This window comes from Diuraphis noxia, unplaced genomic scaffold (assembly GCF_037042655.1).
Source record: "Diuraphis noxia isolate RWA-SAM2 unplaced genomic scaffold, SU_Dnox_SAM2 contig0003, whole genome shotgun sequence".
In the NCBI taxonomy this organism is placed as follows: domain Eukaryota; kingdom Metazoa; phylum Arthropoda; class Insecta; order Hemiptera; family Aphididae; genus Diuraphis; species Diuraphis noxia.
This window is the reverse complement of record NW_028301713.1, coordinates 65,441,469-65,464,873: the sequence shown is the minus strand read 5'-3', so window position 1 is coordinate 65,464,873 and position 23,405 is coordinate 65,441,469. Positions and strand designations below refer to the sequence as shown.

The window sequence follows — 23,405 nt, the reverse complement described above, 5'->3', positions numbered from 1 at the left end:
TTTCTGAGATCAGATTTTATTTTATCCCAACAATCGTATACAACATCTGAACGGATATGTTACATTTAAAATATTAAAAAGCTGTAAACTGCAGCAAAAGAGAATTGATTAAGTATGATATCAACATATCAAAACATCTCATTTGATTTTTACAATGTTTAGTAAATGGACGCTTTTTATTATTAGTGAAATTTAAATTTTTTCATTAGGAAACCGTAATATTTTGTATACTAAACAACAAGTTCCAATTAAAATTAGGTGTAATAACTTAATACATTAAAAATTAAAAAAAAAACAACTAAAACATACTAGTCCAATAAAACGTTTATACACAAAATAGTAATCATATTTATCAATATATTATGTATATATTTATATATATACTACCTAAGTCGGTACTGTACACGATTCGCAGAGGGCAGGGATAGTGGTGGCGTTTTGCCACCAAAATCCCATTAGGAAATGGTATAAACGCTTATTTAATCATTTCAAAAAAAAAATATATATATATATATCAACGGGTCACGGTTTTTATCCATTTATAATAAATAATAGTAATTTACATTAACAATAATCCCTCAAACACAGCTCGAATACTCATATTATGTATTATGAATAGAACATTTAATAACAATGAAAAATAATAAAAACGTCTCTGCCCGTAGGCGTTTTGTTAAAATTTGAGCATTTCAAAATGTACGCGGTTATTATTTTATTTCATATTTTTAAGATATTATAATATTGAACGTTTTATGTCGGTCAATATTATTTACCTAATCGAATGTATCTATCATGTTATGTACAAAACACAAAGCACGTGATTTGTTTAATATTGTGTATTCGAGGGAAATTATTCGTAGCCGGTATATTAAAGTATGGACAACTGGACAAGTGTGGACGATATTAATTTAGTTCGAAAAATCAACCAAGACAAGGCTATTTTAGAATGACTCGAATTGTTTTCAAAAAATTATCCAGAGGATTTGACGGATTATATACGGAAGTTAACGGTGATATAAGTATATACCAGTCGGATGTGTGACCGTGCAGATGTTTTATTTAATAAATTATATTGTTATTGATTGTTATGGCGACATCGAACTTTTATAATATTTCGTACTAAAATCCTATTGTTTTCACGTGTGCAGTAGATTCGTCGTAATTACATTATGGTTTTTTCTCATTATATGTATACCAATACAATATAATAATTAATAATAATAATAAATAATAATAATAATAATAATAATAGTAACAAAACAAATAAACAAAATTAAATGGAAAAAAATCAACATTCATAATATTATAATAATATATACTCAATATATACGTATATAGTGTATATATATATGCGCGTGTGTGTGTGGGTAAATTTGGCATCGTTTAAGACTAGAACGATACGGCGGCGTACGAATCATCGACAATGATCATAATAATTTAATAATATTATGTTTATTATTAAATATTATAGGTAATCGGTAGGTATATAGGTACCTCAACAATAATTATTGTAATATTATTATCGTATGCATGGGGTGTAGCAACGCGATGACGACAAAATGTAACAGATTTCGGTCATCGTCAGTCGCTAGAAGATGGAATGACACACAATAAATCGCAGATGGACTTTTTCCGCGGTGCACGCAACACGCAAGACGCGCCTGTAACAACTCTGCGCGACAGTCGCCACTGCACGGAACGACGTGTGAATGTAAGAATACAAATTATGCGTCCTGCGGTGGTGTGCTGCGGGTGGAGGGGGGATGGCACCGTGGTTACCGTGGTCCGTATGTGTATACCGCGGTCGGAATCAGTGGTACAATGGTGGCATTATTGTACCGGTGGTGCCGCGGCGGCCGAGGACGCGATGATCGAACCACCGATGTTCGCGGCAGCTGCGGCGGCGGCAGCGGCCGTGGAAGGTTCGATGCCGGTCTCGGAGTCCGGACTTCCGTAGCCGCTCGATCCGTCGTCGACTCGTCCACTTCCACCTCCTCCTCCTCCTCCCGCGATGACCGTCGATTTATGTGCAGACAGCACCGTAGCACCGGGTGCTGTAGACAGGAACTGGTGGTGCTGTTGCATGTGTTGGTGTTGCTGCACACGATGTTGTTGCTGGTGCTGCTGTTGATGTTGCTGTTGTGGATGCTGTTGCTGCTGACCCGATGCTGGTGATGCTGTTGCGCCGATGTAACCGATGGCGGCGGTGTCGTATGGTGGTAGTGGTCGCCGTTGCTGTTGCTCGACCGAGGTGGCTCTGCACCGGTCCACCTCGTCGGTTGGTCCTACAACGTCTCCTGCTGTTGCTGCTGCTGCGTGGGCGTGTTCGTTTGCCGCTGGCTGCTTAAATGACAAAACAGAAAATCGGAGTTGAAAGGGCATGTCACAATGATCGTTCATGGTCGTATTAGTATTATGTACATAGTAAAAGTTTAAGAAGTCGTCGATCGATCGACCGGAAATCGCCAATTATACCTTTTGATCGGAAAACCAAATCTTATTTTATGAAAAATTGTCGATCGATCGGCACAACTTCGCCCAGCGTATATCATAAGGTATATACTACGTACCTACGGGAGCACAATGGCGTGAAATTCCCTTTTTTAACTGTTTAGTTTTTAAAAAAAATATTATTATTAATAATTTTTCTCAATTAGGTTAGTATGTGCGAGTGTTTTGGTGTGCTTGTGTAGGAGAACATTATGATGAGTATGTCAATATGTTAGAATGCCGTAAGAGGTGTATATTGTGAATTTGGAAATGGTATAAACTATGTCAGAAATTCACGTAAGTACCTATTATATGTATTATATTTCACTTATGTAAGTAAACTTTTTAAGATTACTTATTCAGTCTTCAGGACTCAAGAATAGATTGTTTTTCTCTAAGGGCCACATTCAGTAACAAAAAAATATAGCGTCGAACGAAAAGATACTATATATTATTATTTATTATTACCTATATGTAGGTAATAATAAATAATAATATATCTCGCCAATTGGATTTTTACACGTTTATAGTTTCTAATAAAAACTAGTTAAAAGTTTGAATATATTTTTTATGACAGCCAATGACATAACAGGAAATAACTGATAATAAAAATAATTAGAATTTTGAACAATATACACGGTATGTGATCAATAGTATTATTATTTATACATGAAACTAATCCTCGCATTGGTAAAAATAATGAATACTCATTATTTGGGGTTTTATCGATTCCGCCGTTTTAATATCAATTCCGCCGGCTATCGACTCCGCCGAGCTTTTTTATTTATTGATTCCGCCGGCTATCGATTCCGCCGAACTTTTTTATTTATTGATTCCGCCGGCTATCGATTCCGCCGAAAATGTATTTTTAAATCAATTTTTTTAAATTTTAAATATAAATATTTCAAAAAATAATTCAAACATTTTTGTGAGTAAAATGTATTAAAATAGTAAAATAATGATATAAAATTTATTTAGTTAACGCCAAAAAAGCAAAAATAATATAATTTAGTACAAATAAAATAAATAGGTAATAGGAAATAATAATCAAATGTTCTACAATTTATTTTAAAAACGCCAAAAATGCAAAAATAATATAATTTAGTACAAATAAAATAAATAGGTAATAGTAAATAATAATCAAATGTTCTACAATTTATATTAAAAACGCCAAAAATGCAAAAATTATTTAGTAAAAATAAAATAAAAAGGTAATAGTAAATAATAATCAAATGTTCTACAATTTATTTTAAAAACGCCAAAAATGCAAAAATTATTTAGTAAAAATAAAATAAATAATAGTAAATAATAATCAAATGTTCTACAATTTATTTTAAAAACGCCAAAAATGCAAAAATTATTTAGTAAAATAAAATAAATAATAGTAAATAATAATTAAAATGTAATAATGATATTAATTTATTTATTTTTCAGAATAGTGCTTAGATGCCAATTTTATATATTTAAATCTATCAATTTTTTTATTTAAATAGTCTTCAAAAATTGTTTCTACATATTTTTTTTTTTCATAATTTTTATTTTTAATTATTTTAGTATTATCGAGCCCTCTTATTATTATATATGTATCAGTTTGAATTATAGAATATGTTAGGGGAGATTAAGACGTTTAGTATAGTTGGAGAATTCAAAATTCAAGTTATATATTTAGGTAATGCTCTAAGACTACGAGTGTTTTTACGAGTGAATTGAAAATTAATTGTATATTAATTTAAGCCTTTTATATTTTGTTTTCATTAAAATAAATAATTTACAAATATTAACCGGCGGAATCAATAAAAAGAAAACTTCGGCGGAGTCGATAGCCGGCGGAATCAATAGATTTTTCACAGGTAAAAAGGTCATTTCGGCGCAATCGATATACGCCCCATTATTTTACCAATTATTTACGTATTAATCTATATAGGTAATGAATCAATTCACAAGTAGCTAGTTAATGGGAATATTTTAATAATTAATTTTTTAATAAATGCAATTTTAAGTTAAATTTTATTTTATTACTGAATATTTTTTATGCCTTAATTGTGTTTATTTTTTAAGTGGCTTTTAACAATTAAGCAGAATTTTTAATTATTATAAAACAAATAATAATTTTTCATATTTTATATACCCACCGAGAACTTAATAGAAAGTAAGATAAGAGTACAATTTCTTATATAGCTCTTCTATGATGCATGTAGTTGTTGAATTTATTCGCCCTACGGAATACTTTAAAAACCTTTGCATTTAAACGTTTTTATGTTGATAAGTAATGTGCACATTCGGGTACAAATACACTATAATGGTAAAAAAGTTGTTGTTTTATATGTTATACGATGCATTTTTTATGATATTTCCAGAGTCAGAAAGTTCCATTTATATTGCACACGCATAAATGTGCCTGTCAGTTTTGTGAGTACTCTGACTATCGCAATTATTAATGTAGGATCATAAAATTTTAAATTGAAACACAGTCGTAGTCTAAATACATCGTGTAGTTTTATTGTGACGGCGGCGTACGATTATCATTTATTTCCACCAATACAGACAATGTATTCGTATACATAAATTATAACGCATGTCAATATTACAAGTTTATACAGAGTGATTCACCAAGCATGATGGTTACCTCAATTTTTTCCTTTGATAATTATAATTTATTTAAATTTTAGTTTTTGAAAATTTAGCATGTCCATATAAATAGAAATTTAATGAATAATAGGTTTTTAATAATTCAACTTTGTGCCTTAAGGGTAAATTAAGTGGTAGGTTCACAACAATAATTAATTTGTATAAAATATGTGGCTATGATTATATAAAAATAATTACAGTAAGTATTATTAATCTATTATTAAAATATCATCAGAGAAATAAGTATATTTACACTATACTAAAACAATAACCCTACATCTATTTTTTTAAAGATTATTATCCTTAGTATACCTATATATTTCAATAAATTAGAAACTACTTCCCGAATTTTGATATATGTATATCGACATTTTAAAAAAACCACCGCCTTAAAAATGTACAGATGTTGGTTGTCGTTTGAAAAAATTAGTTTGTATCATCATTAATAATATTAAAAAACTTTGAATTTGAATAAACTTAGAAAATAAGTTACTTAAAACTAACAAATCGAAATTCGAAGAAATTCAGTTAGTATAGGTAGGAGCAAATGGGAGTGAGCAATGAGTATGTTTGTTAAAGAATCCTATAGACTTCTCTTTGGGACGTGCTCTCCCGTAGACTTTACACAAAAACATCGTTGGACTTAATAAATAAATAAAGCTAACTATTACCTGTCACAGAGATAACTTTCGAGTCGGTTGGTATACGTATACAAGCAAAGTTAACGGATTTTATGATCTAGCATATTATTATGACACTGCGAAACAGTAAAACAGTTACGCGTATACAATACAAAATATATAATAGATTGGTATTAGTGGTATGGCATAGAGTGTCTTTGTGGAAATTGCGTGATTGTCAAATGCGTACAAAGAATTATTATAAGTTAGGCAGGAACATAGACCATACTAATATGTGTAGTATTATTGAATCTATATGATGAAATGCTGTGTTAACAAAGTTAGATGAAAGATGGAATAACTGTGTTGCACATCACACATATTTATCACTAAAAAAAATTAAATTAAATAGTTAATGATGACAATATTAATTTATTGTGTAGCCTTTGAGCTTAAAATCTGAAATAATTAATTTTAGTCAAATATTCACTTTTTAATCATCAAAATTAAATATAATTTGAAAACATAAATCATAGGAAAGTACTCATAAACATCACGAAGTTATCTCGTGTAAACAATTCCCCCGAACGGTCCGAACTCGCCATCATTGGATCTACTCTTTTACTATCGTATATTGTTATTGGTATGCAAGTAAGCGTTATAGTGCTGACTGCAGGGTTGTGTGTGTGTGTATGCGCGCTTGTTATTGTGTGGTGCGAGTATAGGGCTGCCCCATCGAATGTCCTACCTGTAATCTACTGACTTGCCTTCTTATGTGCGCCAGACTGGACGAGTTGTACGTGGCCATGTTGGCGAACACCAGTCGTTCCTCGTAGTCGTATTCGCACAGAATCTTGTTTTCGCACAGGTAGAAACGATCGCCCACGCAAAACCTGCAGACACACGACCACGCGAACGTTATTAATACATATTTAGTGTGTGTGTGAGTAATTAATGTGCAAAACGTTTTGTATCGTCTCGACACGCCCCATGACTAAGACCGCGAGTGTCATAATACGTAGTAATAACGTGTAATGCATGTACATGATATTTTAAGTCATGTATAAGAAATGCGATAATATTATATTATTAAATGCATTATACGGCAAGACATATATATATATATATATATTTATAATTTATTATTGTTACGTTTTTTTTTTTACCTATGATTACACTGTTGACACGCGAAACACTCTAAGTGGTAGACGTTGTTTTTGGCCCTCATCACCATCTCGAACGCCGGTATTACCTTGTTGCACGCCGCGCAATTGCCGGTCGCTCCGAATAACCTGAAAATTACATTAACCTTACATGAATATTATAATATCGTGTCGGCGATTAAGTGCGACGACGGCGGGTTTTGTCCGTGTAAAATAAAACGCACACACACTCTTGTACCTACACTCTTTATGAAGCCTACGCGCGCGCGTGTGTGTCTGTTGTTAAAATCCCCGGCGTGGCCAGTCGGGGGTAAGTGCGAGAATTTAGGATAAAAATTTGTTGGAATAATATAATAATCGTTATAATATCGCCTATATTATATTATACTCGTATTTAACCGCTGGCTTTCTCGGCGCCCATAATATATAATCATATGCATATTATGTGTAGGTACGATATAGGTACCTTATGTATATACAATGCATGTAAGTTATAATACACCGATAAACCGATTTAATGGATTTTTGACGTTTAATTATTAGACGCGAGAGTAATGTGTGTGTGTGTGTGCACACGTACCTACAACTTCTTTTTAGACTGGCGCAGAATATTATATTAACAGTTTAATATATACTACGATATAATATTATGTACTATATACATATATATGTACACTTTGCACAACAGATGTTCGAGTTATAATGTACGGGACGGCGAAACGAGATGCGTTTTTGATGCACATCATGGCGAGCGGATCGACCGCGTGCTTCGACGCCTCTGGCGAGTATATAATCTATACACAGATGATAAGATAATATTATAATATGAACAAATATATAATGCACATAACAAAACATGTATATATATTTAAATACAAGTTTATAATATACGTTATTGTTGTCGTTGTGTGGGTAGTAGTTTAACATAAAATGTTCAGTCGAGTCGATTTCAATGTTTCTCCATTTCGACAACGAATAAAAGGCCCGGAAATTCGGTTTATAATTTTTACAGATTTCTATAAACACTGCTGAGTAAAATGTGTCTGGTCATTTTGGTTTTATATAACACATAATAACAAATTTGAAAAGTAAGCCTATTTTCGAATCGGTTCGAGCAAATAACAAATCAACAGTTTCTATAGCTATATAGCTACTTAATATCAATGGATGTTGGAATTTTCCCATATATGCTATACAGATCAGTTGAGTCACCTCTGTGATCAAATCTGGTGACAAATCTGGCGTCATGATTTATCGGCCCATCTCGATTCTTAGTCATATTGCCAAGCTCTTTGAACACTATAAGTACTGAAATCCATCCAGCCTTCGGTCGATTCTATACTAGTCGATGAACAATATGACTTCCGATCTGGACGTTCCACCGTTTCAAACCTCATTGTATTTAATAATTTTGTCCTCGAGGCATTTGAAAATCGCTTCCAGGTAGACATGGTTTTCACTGATTTTGCGAAAGCATTTGACCGTGTCGATCACGCCATCCTGATTGACATTCTCTATAAGTCCGGTTTTGGCGAACTCATTTTATCCTGGTTTAAATCATACCTATCCGATCGTATGCAGTGGGTTAAAGTGCTTGGGTTCAAATCTTCCGCTGTCCCTGTTCAATCTGATGGTTTCACAAGGTTCACATGTCACTTGTCCTTGATTTTTTCGTCATTTGTAAATGGAATTACGAAGGCTGTTCCCAAATGTAAATTCCTAATGTTCGCCGACGACCTGAAACTTTTCCGTAAAGTCGAATCTGAGCTGACTGTGTCGCCCTTCAGAATAAGTTAGATTACATTACCTAGCTTATGGTTTAGCACTATTGGCCTCCAATTTAATATTAATAAATACAAATCTATGTCCTTCGCCTGCAGGTGTCGGATGGCAATTGATTATTTATACACTATCAATGGTTCAGTGATTGTAGAGTTACAAGCAATAACGACTTGGGCGTTCTTTTCACTGTTGATCTTAACTTTCACCCTCACATTGACACCATCTGTTGCCGTGCTCTCAAGTCACTTAGCTTCATAATGCGCACCATGAAAGAGTTCAAACTGTCTAGATCTCTCAAGACTGTCTATTGCTCCTTAGTCCGAAGTTTACTAGAGTATGCATCTGTGCTCTGGGACCCATTTGTGGTAATTGATTCTTGTCATTTAGAGCGAGTTTAAAGGCGCTTTTTGCTGTCGCAGTTTACATGCTAAAAATTGCCCATCCTCCTCATGACTATACTCCAGTATTGCACGCACTTAACCTTACATCCTTAGCAGACAGACGTGTTAAAGCTAACCTAGGCTTTTTGGAAAAGTTAATCGATGGTTCTATAAATGCCCCTTCAATGCTCGCGCAAGTAAACTTTAAAGTTCCGCATCGTACCACAAGGTGTTTCGAGTTCCTTTTACTGTTCCTTTCCATTGTACCAATTACTGTAGAAACAAACCAATTGACCGCATGATGCGGTTAGGTAATGAGGACCCCACTTTTCTTAGTTCACCTTAATATTGTGTTATTGATCTTGTAGTATCTTTTTTATTATTTTGTTATATCATGTATGTAATTTTACTTGTGTCCTAATTATTATAATTTATATTTATTGTACCTACCTGTAAATTTGCTGTATTCTTGGGCCATCGCCTCTTGTATATGTTAATTATGTTAAATTATTGTATTATTGCTGTGTGCTGTACTAAATGAGGAATTTATATATATATATATATTATAATATACGTTATAATATAGAGCGTAAAGTATATCGATAGAAAGAAAAGGTAAAAAAAATAACCTAATTTATCACATTATTATTTCCTAACCGACATCGTATTCAATATTAAAACAAAAACTAGAACAATACATATTGCATATTACACGTTTTTGATCATTATTATGCACGTTTGACAATAGAAAATTCAAATTTGTAATTATATTATGCATGTATACGGGCGCATAAATAAATATAAAATATAAATAATTTCAACGATTGTCCACGTTTCCTGTTGAATGTTACAACATGTGTTGATAAAGGTTTCATCGCATTAACATTTGATTATTAAAGGATAAAAAAAGTCATATGACGAATAACATACGAATTCATATTATATGAATGATATAGAAAAATGAATCAATCTCTTGTCAAAATATCTTGCTATTATATTCTTATCACGAGGGACGGTCACGTGATATTCGTACGGCAAATTAATCAGGTGGTCCAAATGCGACGATGCCGACACATTGTCCGTGTCCATTCGTTAAAGAGAAGTTTGCCGAATTACGAAGTCTCGTCCACACGCTGAGGGGTGCGTATCTAGCATCTGTGAGCTCATGTATAGTTAAAGGGGTGGTAGTATGTAAGTATAATAATAGTAAAACAGTCGAGTCGGCCTGCCCTATTTCTAAATATATATATATGAACTTGTATGGTTAATATGTGTGTGTGTGTGTGATTATATATACGTGCAGATTGTGTTTTCCGTCAGCGGCAGAGAGTTGACTTTTGTGTCGGGCCAAGCAGCGGCGTTTTGGCCGACATACGGTTTTAATTAAATTCAACAGCCGCCGACGGGCTATGGAGAGTGAGTGAGCGAGTGTGTGAGAGAGAAAATCCCCCACTCTCCCCCGCCATCGTAATTTCCACTCTCTGTGATCACTTTCATAAACGGATTTAATTGAATCCGGAATAGGTGTTTCTCCTCCCACGCATTCGGTGCCCATTCGAAGCGATCCTCTAGACTTATTTTTATTTTATTTCCATTGCTGATAATTCGGCATTCGCGCTAATTAAACCTTTCCCCTTCACCACCGTCGCCATCTCTTCGTCCTCCTATTTCACCATTTAACCTACCCGCAGGACGTATATATAATGTATATAATATAGAAGAACAACGGCACAACAATACGATTACGTTGCTGCATCGTAAAGCTTTTATAGTATATCTCTGTCCGTTTGTATAATAATGTATACATCGTGGACAGGGACAAGAAATTAGATTTTTCATTTACAGTTGTTTACGAGAATTCCCGATTAATCAGCCCGAAAATAATTCACTACAATTAACTGGAACAACGATCAAATATCGAAAGAAAATATCAGAAAGTAAACAATTGAGGGCAAACAAACAAACCGATGGGGATTACGCGTTGAAATTGCACGTGAGATTTCTTTTAATCATTTTATACCACAAAATTCGGTCGACTATGAGCTGATTTATGCCAGCACGAGTCACATATTATATTAAATTCAAATTTCACAATACCGATAAGACTAAAAAATGACTTGGCTTAAGCGTAGATTGTGGAGGAGTAAGGGGGGGGGGCTATAGCCCTCCAAATTTCTGTCCATAAATAAGGACTGAAACATTTTTTATTTAAAAAAATCCAAAGCCCTCCCCCCCATAATAAATTCATCACGCTATTCCTATGTGACTTGGGCTCGGTATTTTTACCTGAGGTAGTCCCTTTTGCAGAGTATCAGGTTGGCTTTTGTGTACAACGTGGATCCGACTTCACCCAGCCGACAGTCACAGCAGCCGCATTTGAGACAGTCCTCGTGCCAAAACAGATCCAAAGCTTTGAGCAGGAACCGTTCGGTTATGCGTTTGCCGCAGTTGGCGCACTCCCTGGCTATCATCGCCGTGCTGCCGTTTAGACCTGTTAACGTGGTTGCAGTCACTGTACCGCCGTTGGTCACCACGCCACCGTTTGTTTGTTGATGTTCTATATAACGGACAACGAAAAAGATAGTATTAAAACCTTTGGTTCACTTAAGTTTTTTTTCTTAAATATCATTATAGTGGTAGCATTGTAGTAAATACGTTTAAATATTGAACCAAAAAGACTCGTGGAGTAAGCAAAATACGTCAAATTGTATTTGTGAATTGTGAAATAAAAATGTCAAGTCAGATATAGTTGTTGAAATTAATAAATTATTGCTACGGAATTATCAATGCATTATCGTGATATAGACTAAGTCCGTTTAGCGAAACTTGTAATTTAAATCTTTTCTGTAATCGATGAATAGTGATGATAGTGGAACGAATAAATCATATTACTGTTGTTCATATAATGATTTTATTGATTAAACTTATTAAATTTACATACTCTCTCAATAGTAAAATGTGTAAGAAAATTAATTATACACATTATTGATTTAATCACCACGTGTAGGTCATGTTTCGAGAATATGTTAACTCATTTAAAGTATTGCGTGACGTTTTTATAGTAATTAATAATATTTACCAATATTTTTTATTTTTTTATAATATAATTTAATAATCGTATTTTACAAAGCATAATAAATTTCATAATCGTAACGTGAAACATAAAAAAATTGCATTTATTCCGAACGATTAGCTTACAAAAAATAAACAATTACAATTGGAAATTTGTTTTGCAGCAATTTTCTTGTAACTAATGAAGAGGAAAAAACGTTATTGGTATATACTATACATAATATGTTGCAGCAGAAACGCTGTCAATATCAAAGTAGCGTATATAGTAACTTTGTTTTAAATTTGCGGAACAAAATATTGCAAATTAAAGTACACAATGTAGAGGTTTTGTCTGGGCTCTTTAATTACGTGTCGGCTAATTTTTATTTTTTAATAAAAATTAATACCATGAACTGCGCTTGTAAAACAGCAGCTCACCCACCTCCACCTTCTCTTACACGCTGCACGCCATTACATTATGCATCATCCGTCTTTTCAAACTTAATTTTAAACTTCTCATAAACGATGCTCTAAACTTATTTCATTTAAATTTCATTTAATTTGTATATATATATCATCCGATTTCCGCGCCCTACGAACATCATCCTCCAGACTTTAATGAATTTTACTCGCCACTTCCCTCCACCCATTCGACCGTCCATCAATTTAATCCCAAAATCGACTTAATGAAAGTTCCGCTTTCTTCACTACTACACATTCTACGAGACACGACAATACTTAAAGCTGTTTTACAATGGACTTTTCCTCACATTCCCCCCCCCCCCACAATACTTGGCATCTTTATACATACTCGTATAATAGTATAATATACACGGGATGGTTTCATCGATTACAGAAAAGATTTAAATTACCGGTAAATTATTTTACAATAGTGCATTTATTTACAACCGGCACAGTCGTCTTATGTGTGGATGATTTTAAATCCGATCAACGTGGTAATATAATTAATGAAGTATGATCGACATAGAGTCGAGCATGCAGCATGTATACTAATCGGTTATTATACATTATTGTAATAAAGTGATCGTATCGTCAATATCGTATCGTATTCATCACAAATTTTTATCATCAACACGTACATAAGTTATTAATACACAATAATACACCATACGTAGTAATAACGTTACGTGTATTGTCTATATGAATGTCAATACGATTTTCGTATGAGGACATGTAGTATAATAGTACTTAAGTATATGTAACAAGTTAAATAAACATGACAATAATAATTATTTTTGTTAAATAAATGTTTGATAACTATTATAAACATAATATTATTATATCTATACGAGTGTACTTGAGTGTGTTATGTAGCCGGTGAACAATAAAGTATAAAAAAATGATTTATAAATTTATAATACACTTGAATAATACAATATAAAAAAAAAAATGCCATGTGCTTTTGAATAATATGACTCGTTTCATCCGTGTATTAGGTTATTCGACGATTGTCATAAAGCATAATAAAAAGCATACAAAATGTATTGAAACGGCGAGAAGAATGTACGACCACTTAAGTGAGTATGGATCTCAGTCGCAAGAAAGCAAAGAGTGTAGCTGAATCGGTAAAAAAAAAATTGAATTAAATAATACGAAAAAACTTTGATCAATCGATAAGACATCTCTAAAAGCATTTTAAACGTAAAAAAATTATTTTAATTTATTTATTTTAAAATATTACAAGGTCTTTTCGTATTATGAACGTGTGGCATTTTGATGCCGGCTACATAATAATCCACTTACTGTGGCGGATTTCACCTATAATAAAATCTTGCTGGCCACGGAACTCGAATTATATATCTATATACAGTTAATGGAATTGCTTTTTATTGCGCTTTGATCAAGATATCTCTTTCAAAATAAGTCTCGGTGCGATTTTCTTCCCCTTACTTCGTTTAAAATAAATAAATAAAAATAATATAATTATGTTAAAAAGAAAAAAGGATTTCTGTCTTGGGTGTAATAGTGGGTTTCCATTAAGCTTCCGAGGGGTTTTATACTGCCCTTAGGAACCGGACAAGCCGGGCACGAAATGGATTCCGTAGTCGCGTTGCACCCGTAGCAGCAAACGAATGTCACGACGTGGACGTAATTAATCTTAGTTTTTAACTAATTACCTTTCTTTATTTCTTTTTTCATCCCCCTTGCTTGTCTCACGGGGTTGGGATCCGAAGGGGTAAAACGTGGAAAAACATTTTCTAAACCGTATTATTCTTTGTCGGTTTTTTTTTTAATAATCCGAGAGAGCCCGCGGAGAGAAGGAAATTATATACTTTAATTATTTCTCTTTTTTCTCTCCCACCGTCACTGCTACCGCCGATTTAATTAGTACGGTTAAAAAGAAAGGTTAACAGAAAAATAAAATGAAGCCCCTACTCACCACTTCTCGCTGTAGCCACCACCACTACCACCACCATCACCAGTCGGTGAACATGCGAGGTATAAAGAGTAACTGGGGACGTGGTGATGTGGAGGAGAAGATACTAAAGCGGTTTTAATGATTTTTTTTCACTCGGAAATTGTTAAAATTAAAATTAATTTTGTACAAAAAGAGAACGTATACAATAATAAAACGCGCTTAGAACTTTTTTCATTTCACCATCACCGGGCGCGTCGAGACACCTCTCTCCGACGTTTTGATGTGGCATCTGTGATATGGTAAAGTTTTAAAATTAAACAAACATTTTACGAACACGTCGTATATCATTTTTTTGTTACTTGTCCCTTTCTATCCTTCCTTATACATATATATTTAATGTGGTTTTTGTGTTTTTCTGATTCTGGTACGTTAAAAAACTATGCAGTTGTCAAATTTTTTCATCGCTGACGGTTATTATCATTATTATTATATTAGATTACGACGTAAATGATGTTATTCATTGTACTCTAATCGCACCAAATATAATTACTTTAAATCTGTTCACAATATTTGTTAGTAATACTTTAAACAGACTTCGATACAGAATATAACTATATGTATATTCAAAGAAACCTTATACTCATTATATATGTATACAATATCTTTGCACTTCAAAGGGATATTGAAATATAAATAATTTATGTTTTGGTAACGGAATAAACTTAATTTTAAGACACTTTTTAATTTATATCCTAATTTATGTGTACAAAAGAAAAACAATTTAATCAATCCGTTATATTAGCTAAAACGACGCGAAGAAGGAAAATAATATCACATTTATTTTTTAAACTCGTATAAGCTTAAAAGTTTTAATTAAGTACACCGGTTAAATAAACCATATACCTATAAAAGCATTTTAATAAGCATTTAAATTATGCAAATACAACAATTTTCATATTCCACGCGCTGACATTTTAAACGTAACGACATTTTACGAAATATGAATACATTTTTTAAATGATCGTAAAAATTAAAAAGCACGAGAAAAGTTACAAATATTGAAATATATGCATTTGCAAGTATATACAAGATGCATTACATATTGCATAAAGTATGATAAACTATGATATTTTCAAGAAAACGACGAAAACAATTTTAATGATTACTTTTATTGATTCAAATTTCAAAAACATCACGTGCATTTATACATTATTTATTTCATATTTATAAAAACTAATACTGCTAATGAATCACAGAACATAAAAACATTATAATTGCTGCATATAAATATATAATATGAGCCAGTAAGCCACAGCTCTCTTTACAAGACTGCGATAATAAAAATAAAAATATATTAATATAATATTTTGATTTTAATCCGTTAATGCACAAATCAAATAATCGGCTGTAGAGATTTTTTTCTGTTCACACTGTGACGATTCCAATAATTTTAATGCGTTTTTTATGCTAATCGAAAAGTTTTGGACGTTAAAAAAAAATTCACCGGAAAAAGGTTTCAACTCTGTTATTTATATTTTATTTACCACTATTTTTTTTTTGGTTCAGTAGGATAATGGAGAGTGTTTTATATTTGTTTTTCCTGCGTAAACGAAGACGGACAAGTCCCAATAGACAGGATATCCAAAATATACATATATACATGAGGTATACATATAATATATATATATTTACATCAGAAGTAAAAACAAAAAAAAATAAAAAAATTAAAGCTCCCAACAAAATTATAATAGCAATGCTAAAAAGGTTTTACATTCGGATTCCATTTAGGTTTTGGGCCGGTCGAGAATAAATCCATCTATTTTCCCTGCCCAATAGACAGGTTACACGTATTCGCTATTACTGCCGGACAACTGGAAAATAGACTTAACGCCGCAGCCGTAGCCACTTCCTCTCCGTTTTCGGGAGTCTCTTGACGTTTCCAGACTGCAACTTACAAAACTTTGTACTCTATATAGTACGCGTTGGGCGGAACAACTTATTCACAGCCACGAAGAAGGTCAAAAATCTTCTGTCGCAAAAATCAAGAGTTGATAACCGACATTTATTTCAAGAATTATTTATTACGGTACGTATACCTATATCTCTGTGTACATTATATATAAATATTATAATAATACTGATAATAATAATAATAATAACAATAACTGACTGCGTTGGCGTGAGTGTGACGGCACAGTCCGTCGTGGAAAGAAGCCGACCGCGTTAATATTAAACTATTTTAATCTGAAGTCAGTGAACAACGAACAACGAATAAAAAAAAAATAATAATGCTATAATATTATTATTATTACTATTATTATTATTATTAAAGCTTGGTGTAATCACAGCGGACGGCGCAGGGTGAACCAGGATTAAAAGCAATTTTTCCATCGTTGTCCTCAAAAGGAATAACAAAAGAGGGGTGCGGGGGTTTCGACGATGGTGATGGTATGGTCGGGGGTGAATTGTGCATGTGGTGGCAGTGGCGGAGGGTGAGGTAGAAATAAATTACTTTCTCGGCTTATTATTATACCATGATGCGTACATATATATATATATATATTATACATAGACGGGTGGGACGGGACCGGTGAGGGTCACATGGAAAATTGGAAAAGGCGCGAGAAAACTTTAACTGCCATCCCTTTCCACCGATCCTCTATATATTCATATATATATATATGTTGGAGGGCCACCTTAATTAAACGGGTGGAGGGGACGTCCCGTCTTCCCACTTGGGTCAACTGGCCAGGCTTATATTAAAACGACGGCAAAGGGCTCCGGAGAGTCCGTTAATTATAAGCCTTTTATTATAACAAATCCCATCCCCGCACGCCACTCCAACACCTCATGAAGGGGTTTTTGACGTTTAACATGGCCGGGATTAAAATCGGAGCTTTTGTTTTCGGTACAAAATAATTTTACAATTAGCCGCGCGTCATAATGATTTTTATTACTCGACGTATAATGTATACTCATCGTGATATCTTTTTATTTGATTTTTATTTTTTTAGTCGAAATCTCTAGTTTTGAGAGCACGAGTTTCTATAGCTAGTATCTCAAACAGGATATTGGGCTGTGCGGGAAAAGAATAACGAATCCGCTTTCGTCAAACAAAACACGGTTTGAACACGTTTCTCAAAAATTAAGTGCACTCAAACGAACCACCACCACCGACAGCCGTCACTTACCTACCCGAATTCGATCAAAGAGCGCTACTTTATTAATATACACTAATTAAAATATTTCATTCACTCTTCGGTTTTAAAAATATACCTAGTCACGATATTTTACAACCCGTCTTAGATTTTATTAGATATACCGTGACCGAGGTTCAATACGAAATAATTACATTACACGCGTATACACCCTGTCCAATGAGTAACTCCTGGGTTTCTTTACGTCATATATACATACATTTTATATACCGCCAATTAACCTAATTAGTATCGCGAACGTACGCTCTACGCTATTGTGTATAGTTTGAAAATTATCAATACACGTCATGATTTTAATTAATTAATTAAATTCCCATCTTCGACACAATAACATACACGTGATATTATTATGTTTTAACATATTTATAGTTTATACACAAGTGATTAGAAAACAACCAAAATTCTGTATTTAGTATTTAGTCTCAAATGCCTCAATATATCGTTGTCGGTAAACGATTTGTATATATAAGACAACTCTTATCAGTGGTAATAGCGTATAGTGTATCTATAATAGCAGTTAAATCAGAGTACCATGAGGACTATTATGCGCAACGGTCAACGATTGCGTGTCGATTTTTTTTTTATATTATATAAATCTCCGTCAATTAATTGGCTAGAACACTTGAACTGATCTGCAACGAGTGGAGGATAACACTAAGCACTTTATAATTATTATTATGTATATCACGGTAGAAATTATTCTAATATAATAACACTATGCCGGCGGTTAATCGCGAGGCGTATTCTGACAACTCGCGAAATGCGTGTGGCTCCGCCAAAACGCACTCGCAGCGTGCCCACACCACCTCCGTTTTAATTAAACCAGTGTCCTCCTATCATCACGGTATACGTTGGCCCTCCCCTTTATTACATACCCAGACACAGACAGACACACACACACACACACACACACATAAACACTGCTGCTGCCGTTGCTGTTCGAAAACATCAAAACCGTATGTACAGGGTGTCCCGTGTAATTATGGCGAGTGATTAAACAGAGAAAAGTAACCTACAGTTTCCCGTTTCAACGTCGAAAACCCTCGCGGAAAGCGCCCGGGCGTTCCGCTAACGATGCAACTCATTAAGAAAGACTTGAGTCCCCACCCCTGCTCACACACCGCCCACCCATCACCGACGACGTATTCCCAGGAATTCTGTTTTTTGACTAAAGGGGGCGGCCGTGGGCACGCTGCTATATGTGTGTATAATTTAAATAAACCCCCCACCGACCCTGGTCGCAGTATTATAGTCGTCTGCAGTGGCCTATCCCTTCGTTCGACTCTCCCCTCGCCCGTCGCAGCTCCGTCAAAGCCGCCACCACTATACACTCGTTTTAAAACAAACACATATATCTCCTAATTGGTTGCCAACTTTAATTGCTCACGGCCACTGCTGTACAGATAAGTAAACATAATGTACGGGTGGTGTACACACTGCACACAACATAAAACGCTCCCTAAGTCCCCCGCATCATTAAAATTTTCCTTTATAATTGTATTTCGTTATTTTTTTAGCCCGCCGCTCGCCGTACATAGCCGCACTAACAATGTTTGCATTAAACTCGCATATACATATATATATATATATACCTACACGCATCCAAGCACGCGCGCGCGTGTATACATATTATTTTGCACGTATAATTACGAGCGCGCGCACACGAGCCTTTGAAAGGGAACGCGAGACGAAATGGCATTTTAACTTCATATAATATATATACACGCGCGCGCTCGTGTGTGTGTGTGTAGGCACGGGTAGGTAGGTATACTACCCACCCCGGTCTAACCTTCCTTCAGCCGGTAAACAAGCAATATTCGCCGGACTCGGGCGATATTATAATCAACGAGGTTTGCTTCGCCTACCCGCCTACCCCTTCGCCTACCCTTCCAGCGCTACTATTACATTGCCGCAGCTACCTTTTCTCTCGCGTGTATATAAATACCTGCGTGCAATTGCGGGTTGCTGGCCAACGTAAAACAACGGAGCCACGAACAAACGGAACACGTAATTAAACTATTAATTGAAACTCGGTATTCTGACGCAGATGAGAAATTGAGGAGACGGCGAGCGGTGAGGGAGAGATCGCGTGCGCCGCAGTACGAAGGGTAGGGGGGATTCGCGAGTGACAGAGAAAGGGGCGACGAGGAGAAGAGTGCAGAGTGAATGAGAGAGAGAGAGAGAGAGAGAGAGAGAGAGAGAGTGAGAGAGACACACACACACACACACCAGACTAACAATCAAACAAACTCTGAGAACTCCGTTGCTTAATATGCAAGTAATTATTTCCACAATAAACAGGCCTGAGCCGTTTTTGTCCGTTAATGAATTTTCTCGGACGAGTTAATTAGCGTCTTCAAAACACATGGCACAACACAATGCTAAATAATAATAATAATAGGTAATAATAATATGATATCCTATATATAGCGTTTGTAAAATTAGTCGCAGCTAAATTAATTACGAAAGCTATGTGAGATACACAGATATAATACGTTTATAATATATTATATAATATAGTTTATAATATAATCAAAATATATGTTTTTAACTTTGATTTAGGTCTGTTGTGTATAGTTGGACAGGAGTGAGTACAGCAGTACGCGGCACTACTTATATCCGCGCATGTATATGTTGATCGTAACAGTTTTCTGTGTTTAAACTTGTAATAAGTTAAGTTTATAGTTAAGGTATATATCATGTGGCTTGAATATCTCAGTGCAGGTATAATATATATAATATAAATAATTATTATTTCTATCCGAAATCCCGGAACATGCGCCTACCATGTGGGGGAGGGGGGACAATGATGTTAGTACTTAAATACAATTCTCAGATATATGATGTTAAACATTTAGCTCAAATTAATTCCGTTGTTAAGTACCGAATCGAAACACAAGTTTAAAACAATATAATTATATAAAATAATTATTATAATGTTAAACACCTAGAAGTCATTAAAAAAATACCTTGTAATATAGCCGTTGTATATACGCGAAAATTAAATGAAAGATTATTAATTTTACAGCGTAGGTATTAAGTTTATTTTGTTCGCGTCGCGTATAAAATTAGATACCTACTTTTAATTAACGTTAATCTGAATTTATTACTATTATTACAGTTTGATGTTATCAAGGATCATTATTAAGCCAATGCTTTGCAAGCATAGTAATTAATTATAAAGTTTTTGTGTACGTATCAGCTGTGCATATTATACATTTATACTAATGTAATATATTGATAAAAAGGCTTAACTCTCCGATTGTTCAACGACACGGATTGTAATTACAATAATAATTCATAATATAACATGCACATTATTCGACGATAGCGATCGATGAATAAATTCGTTTCAATAATCCGTTTTATTACAATGAGGTAAAGTACATTGCACTCAAAAGATGTATTTCGCTGTTAGATCCCAACTATACCGACTCTACTTCGTTGTCCAATCGAGTTTGTGTTTTAGACAATGAAATGCTCTGAGTATAGGTTGACAATGATTGGTCGATATTACACAATGTTTGGCAAAGTCGAGTTGGCTGTTTGTCAAAAAACAACAATAGTTTCCGAATTCCTTGGGGTCTAACGTTTTTCTGGACACTGTCTCTCATCGTTATATAGGTGCTATTCTTTGCCCCTTAGAATCGCAGTGTAGGTACTGTAACGGGCGTATACCAAACACATGTATATACATACACATCCACGTCGTGATCGAACTCCGCCACAACATACGGGACGAAACAAAAACATTATGACTTACGAGCGTAATAACCGAAGTCAGCTCTTACACGGAAAAACGTTTTGTGGGCCGACAGTTATAAGGTTATTTGTCATTCGGAAGGTGTGTCCGGGAATGCTGTCCGTTTAGAGCGGGGATGGACACCCGACTCCTCCTTCACCCAGCCTATAATCCATTCAACGGGGGATTCCCCGGGGTGTCATCCGCTTTCTAAAAACTCGATTTTTCAACAAAAAAAAAACTCTAAAAGAAAACAGTAGAAGTTTGCACAAAACGGACATCTCCCTAAGGATAATTCGATAGATATATCTATATGATATAAGGGTCCGAATGAGTGGCACACTGTGTTCAATTCCGCTTATTGCCTTCTAATGCTCGCGCATCGATTTAAACGTCGCTCGTTGGCCATAATAACGTAATAGCATTACGGTCGTATATAAAAATGGACGCGTGTTGTTGCCGGATTATTATTAACTTAGCGAGATCGATTTATTTCCACCAGACTGCGCATCGCACCGTGAATAGAAAATTGAATCGGTCGCGCGTCGCGCTCGAAAATCCTTCGGAATCGACGTTGTAGTATTGTTGGCTACGTGTCGAAACGCAAAAATTCTAGCAATGTTACTGATTTTTTTTTTTAACTTTTATTATTCGTAAAGGGTTAATAGCTAAATTGCGATGAGACGTATGTAATCACACGTGCACGTGTGCCCAAACAAATAATATTTACATGACCTAAATATAGGTACTCGAATGCCCGTTTTATCGTTTTATAAAACGATATTATGGTTAATGGTTATTCGGTTTTATATAGAAATTTGGAATTTTTGTAGAACTACTAAATAAAAGACGCCGGCGGCGATCGAGGTCATCGCGATTATAGATCTATTAAAAAAGTTGTTACCGCATACCCACAGGCTAACGTCATATATATAATATATTATACCGTTTCGTCAATCCAAATAATCCTGAACAAATATCTTTTCATCTTTATCAACGTTTACTTGCGAAAATGTACAAACGGGCGCACATGATTAACGGGGTGGCATGTAAGAAAGACGAGCAAATATTGTTCGACGCACGCAGACCCCGGAGGAGTATATAACATATATATTATATATATATATATGTACGTATAAATTGGTTTGGCTGTCGTCTGTTTGGTTAACTCGAGAAAACTATTCGATTCCTGGTGTAGCTATAATACATATTAATAAACGGAATAAAATGTAATGTGTGCTTTTGAAAACACATCAAAACCCATAACACATTAATCGTTTTCGATCGTATTTTTCCCCGGCGTATTCATTTCGGTTTAAACAATCAAATATTACCAATGGAAATGGATATTTTTGCGAGCTCCGATCAATAACAAACTTAGTGTTTATATTTAAACGTATAAACGTTTCGAGTGATGGTATAAATGTTATCACGAGGGCTTTTAATTGTTATGAAGTTGATTAACGACACAATTTATTTCTAACAGCGTGTCGCAAGATGATGATAGCCGAGGTATAAGACGCGTATGGAAAATAAAATTTTTTTGTGTAACGTCAACAAGAGAAAACACAAATGGGCTTATACAGTTATACCACATATATATATATATATATATATATATATATAAATTAATATAATACACTCAAATATCCTTATGCACTCTTTATATAATATTGAGAAAAAATAAATAATTAATTTTGAACAAATATAGAGGTTAACGTTTTAACACTCATCGTTATCGTCAAAAAGTGATATTTTTATGCTTATGCTTATGCAGTATATTGTTCAGAAATATTTAAATAAACAGAATATCCGAGTTTCGTCATTAATAGGCAAGAGACCATCGCCTAGCGACATTAACATAATATAGTTAAACTGTTCAACTACAGCTCTGACATTCTATTTTGGATTTTGTTTTTTGTCGAAAGATTATAGGAAGTACTGAAAAAAA

General features: G+C 34.3%; 1 protein-coding gene across 2 annotated transcripts in view; it reads right to left on the bottom strand.

The window, feature by feature from the left end:
* LOC107164313 (uncharacterized) overlaps nt 1–23,405 on the bottom strand; it is a 103,736-nt gene continuing 80,331 nt past the window's right edge. The window contains exons 4-7 of one of the 2 annotated variants that reach the window (XM_089222694.1): nt 11,350–11,620; nt 6,905–7,030; nt 6,487–6,631; nt 1–2,343 (exon numbers count right to left, since the gene is read on the bottom strand). In XM_089222694.1, the coding sequence (XP_089078820.1) occupies nt 1,831–2,343; nt 6,487–6,631; nt 6,905–7,030; nt 11,350–11,620 (1,055 nt within the window). In that variant the 3' untranslated portion in view covers nt 1–1,830. The remainder of the gene's footprint in view (nt 2,344–6,486; nt 6,632–6,904; nt 7,031–11,349; nt 11,621–23,405) is intronic. The other variant, XM_089222695.1, reaches the window with a different exon arrangement.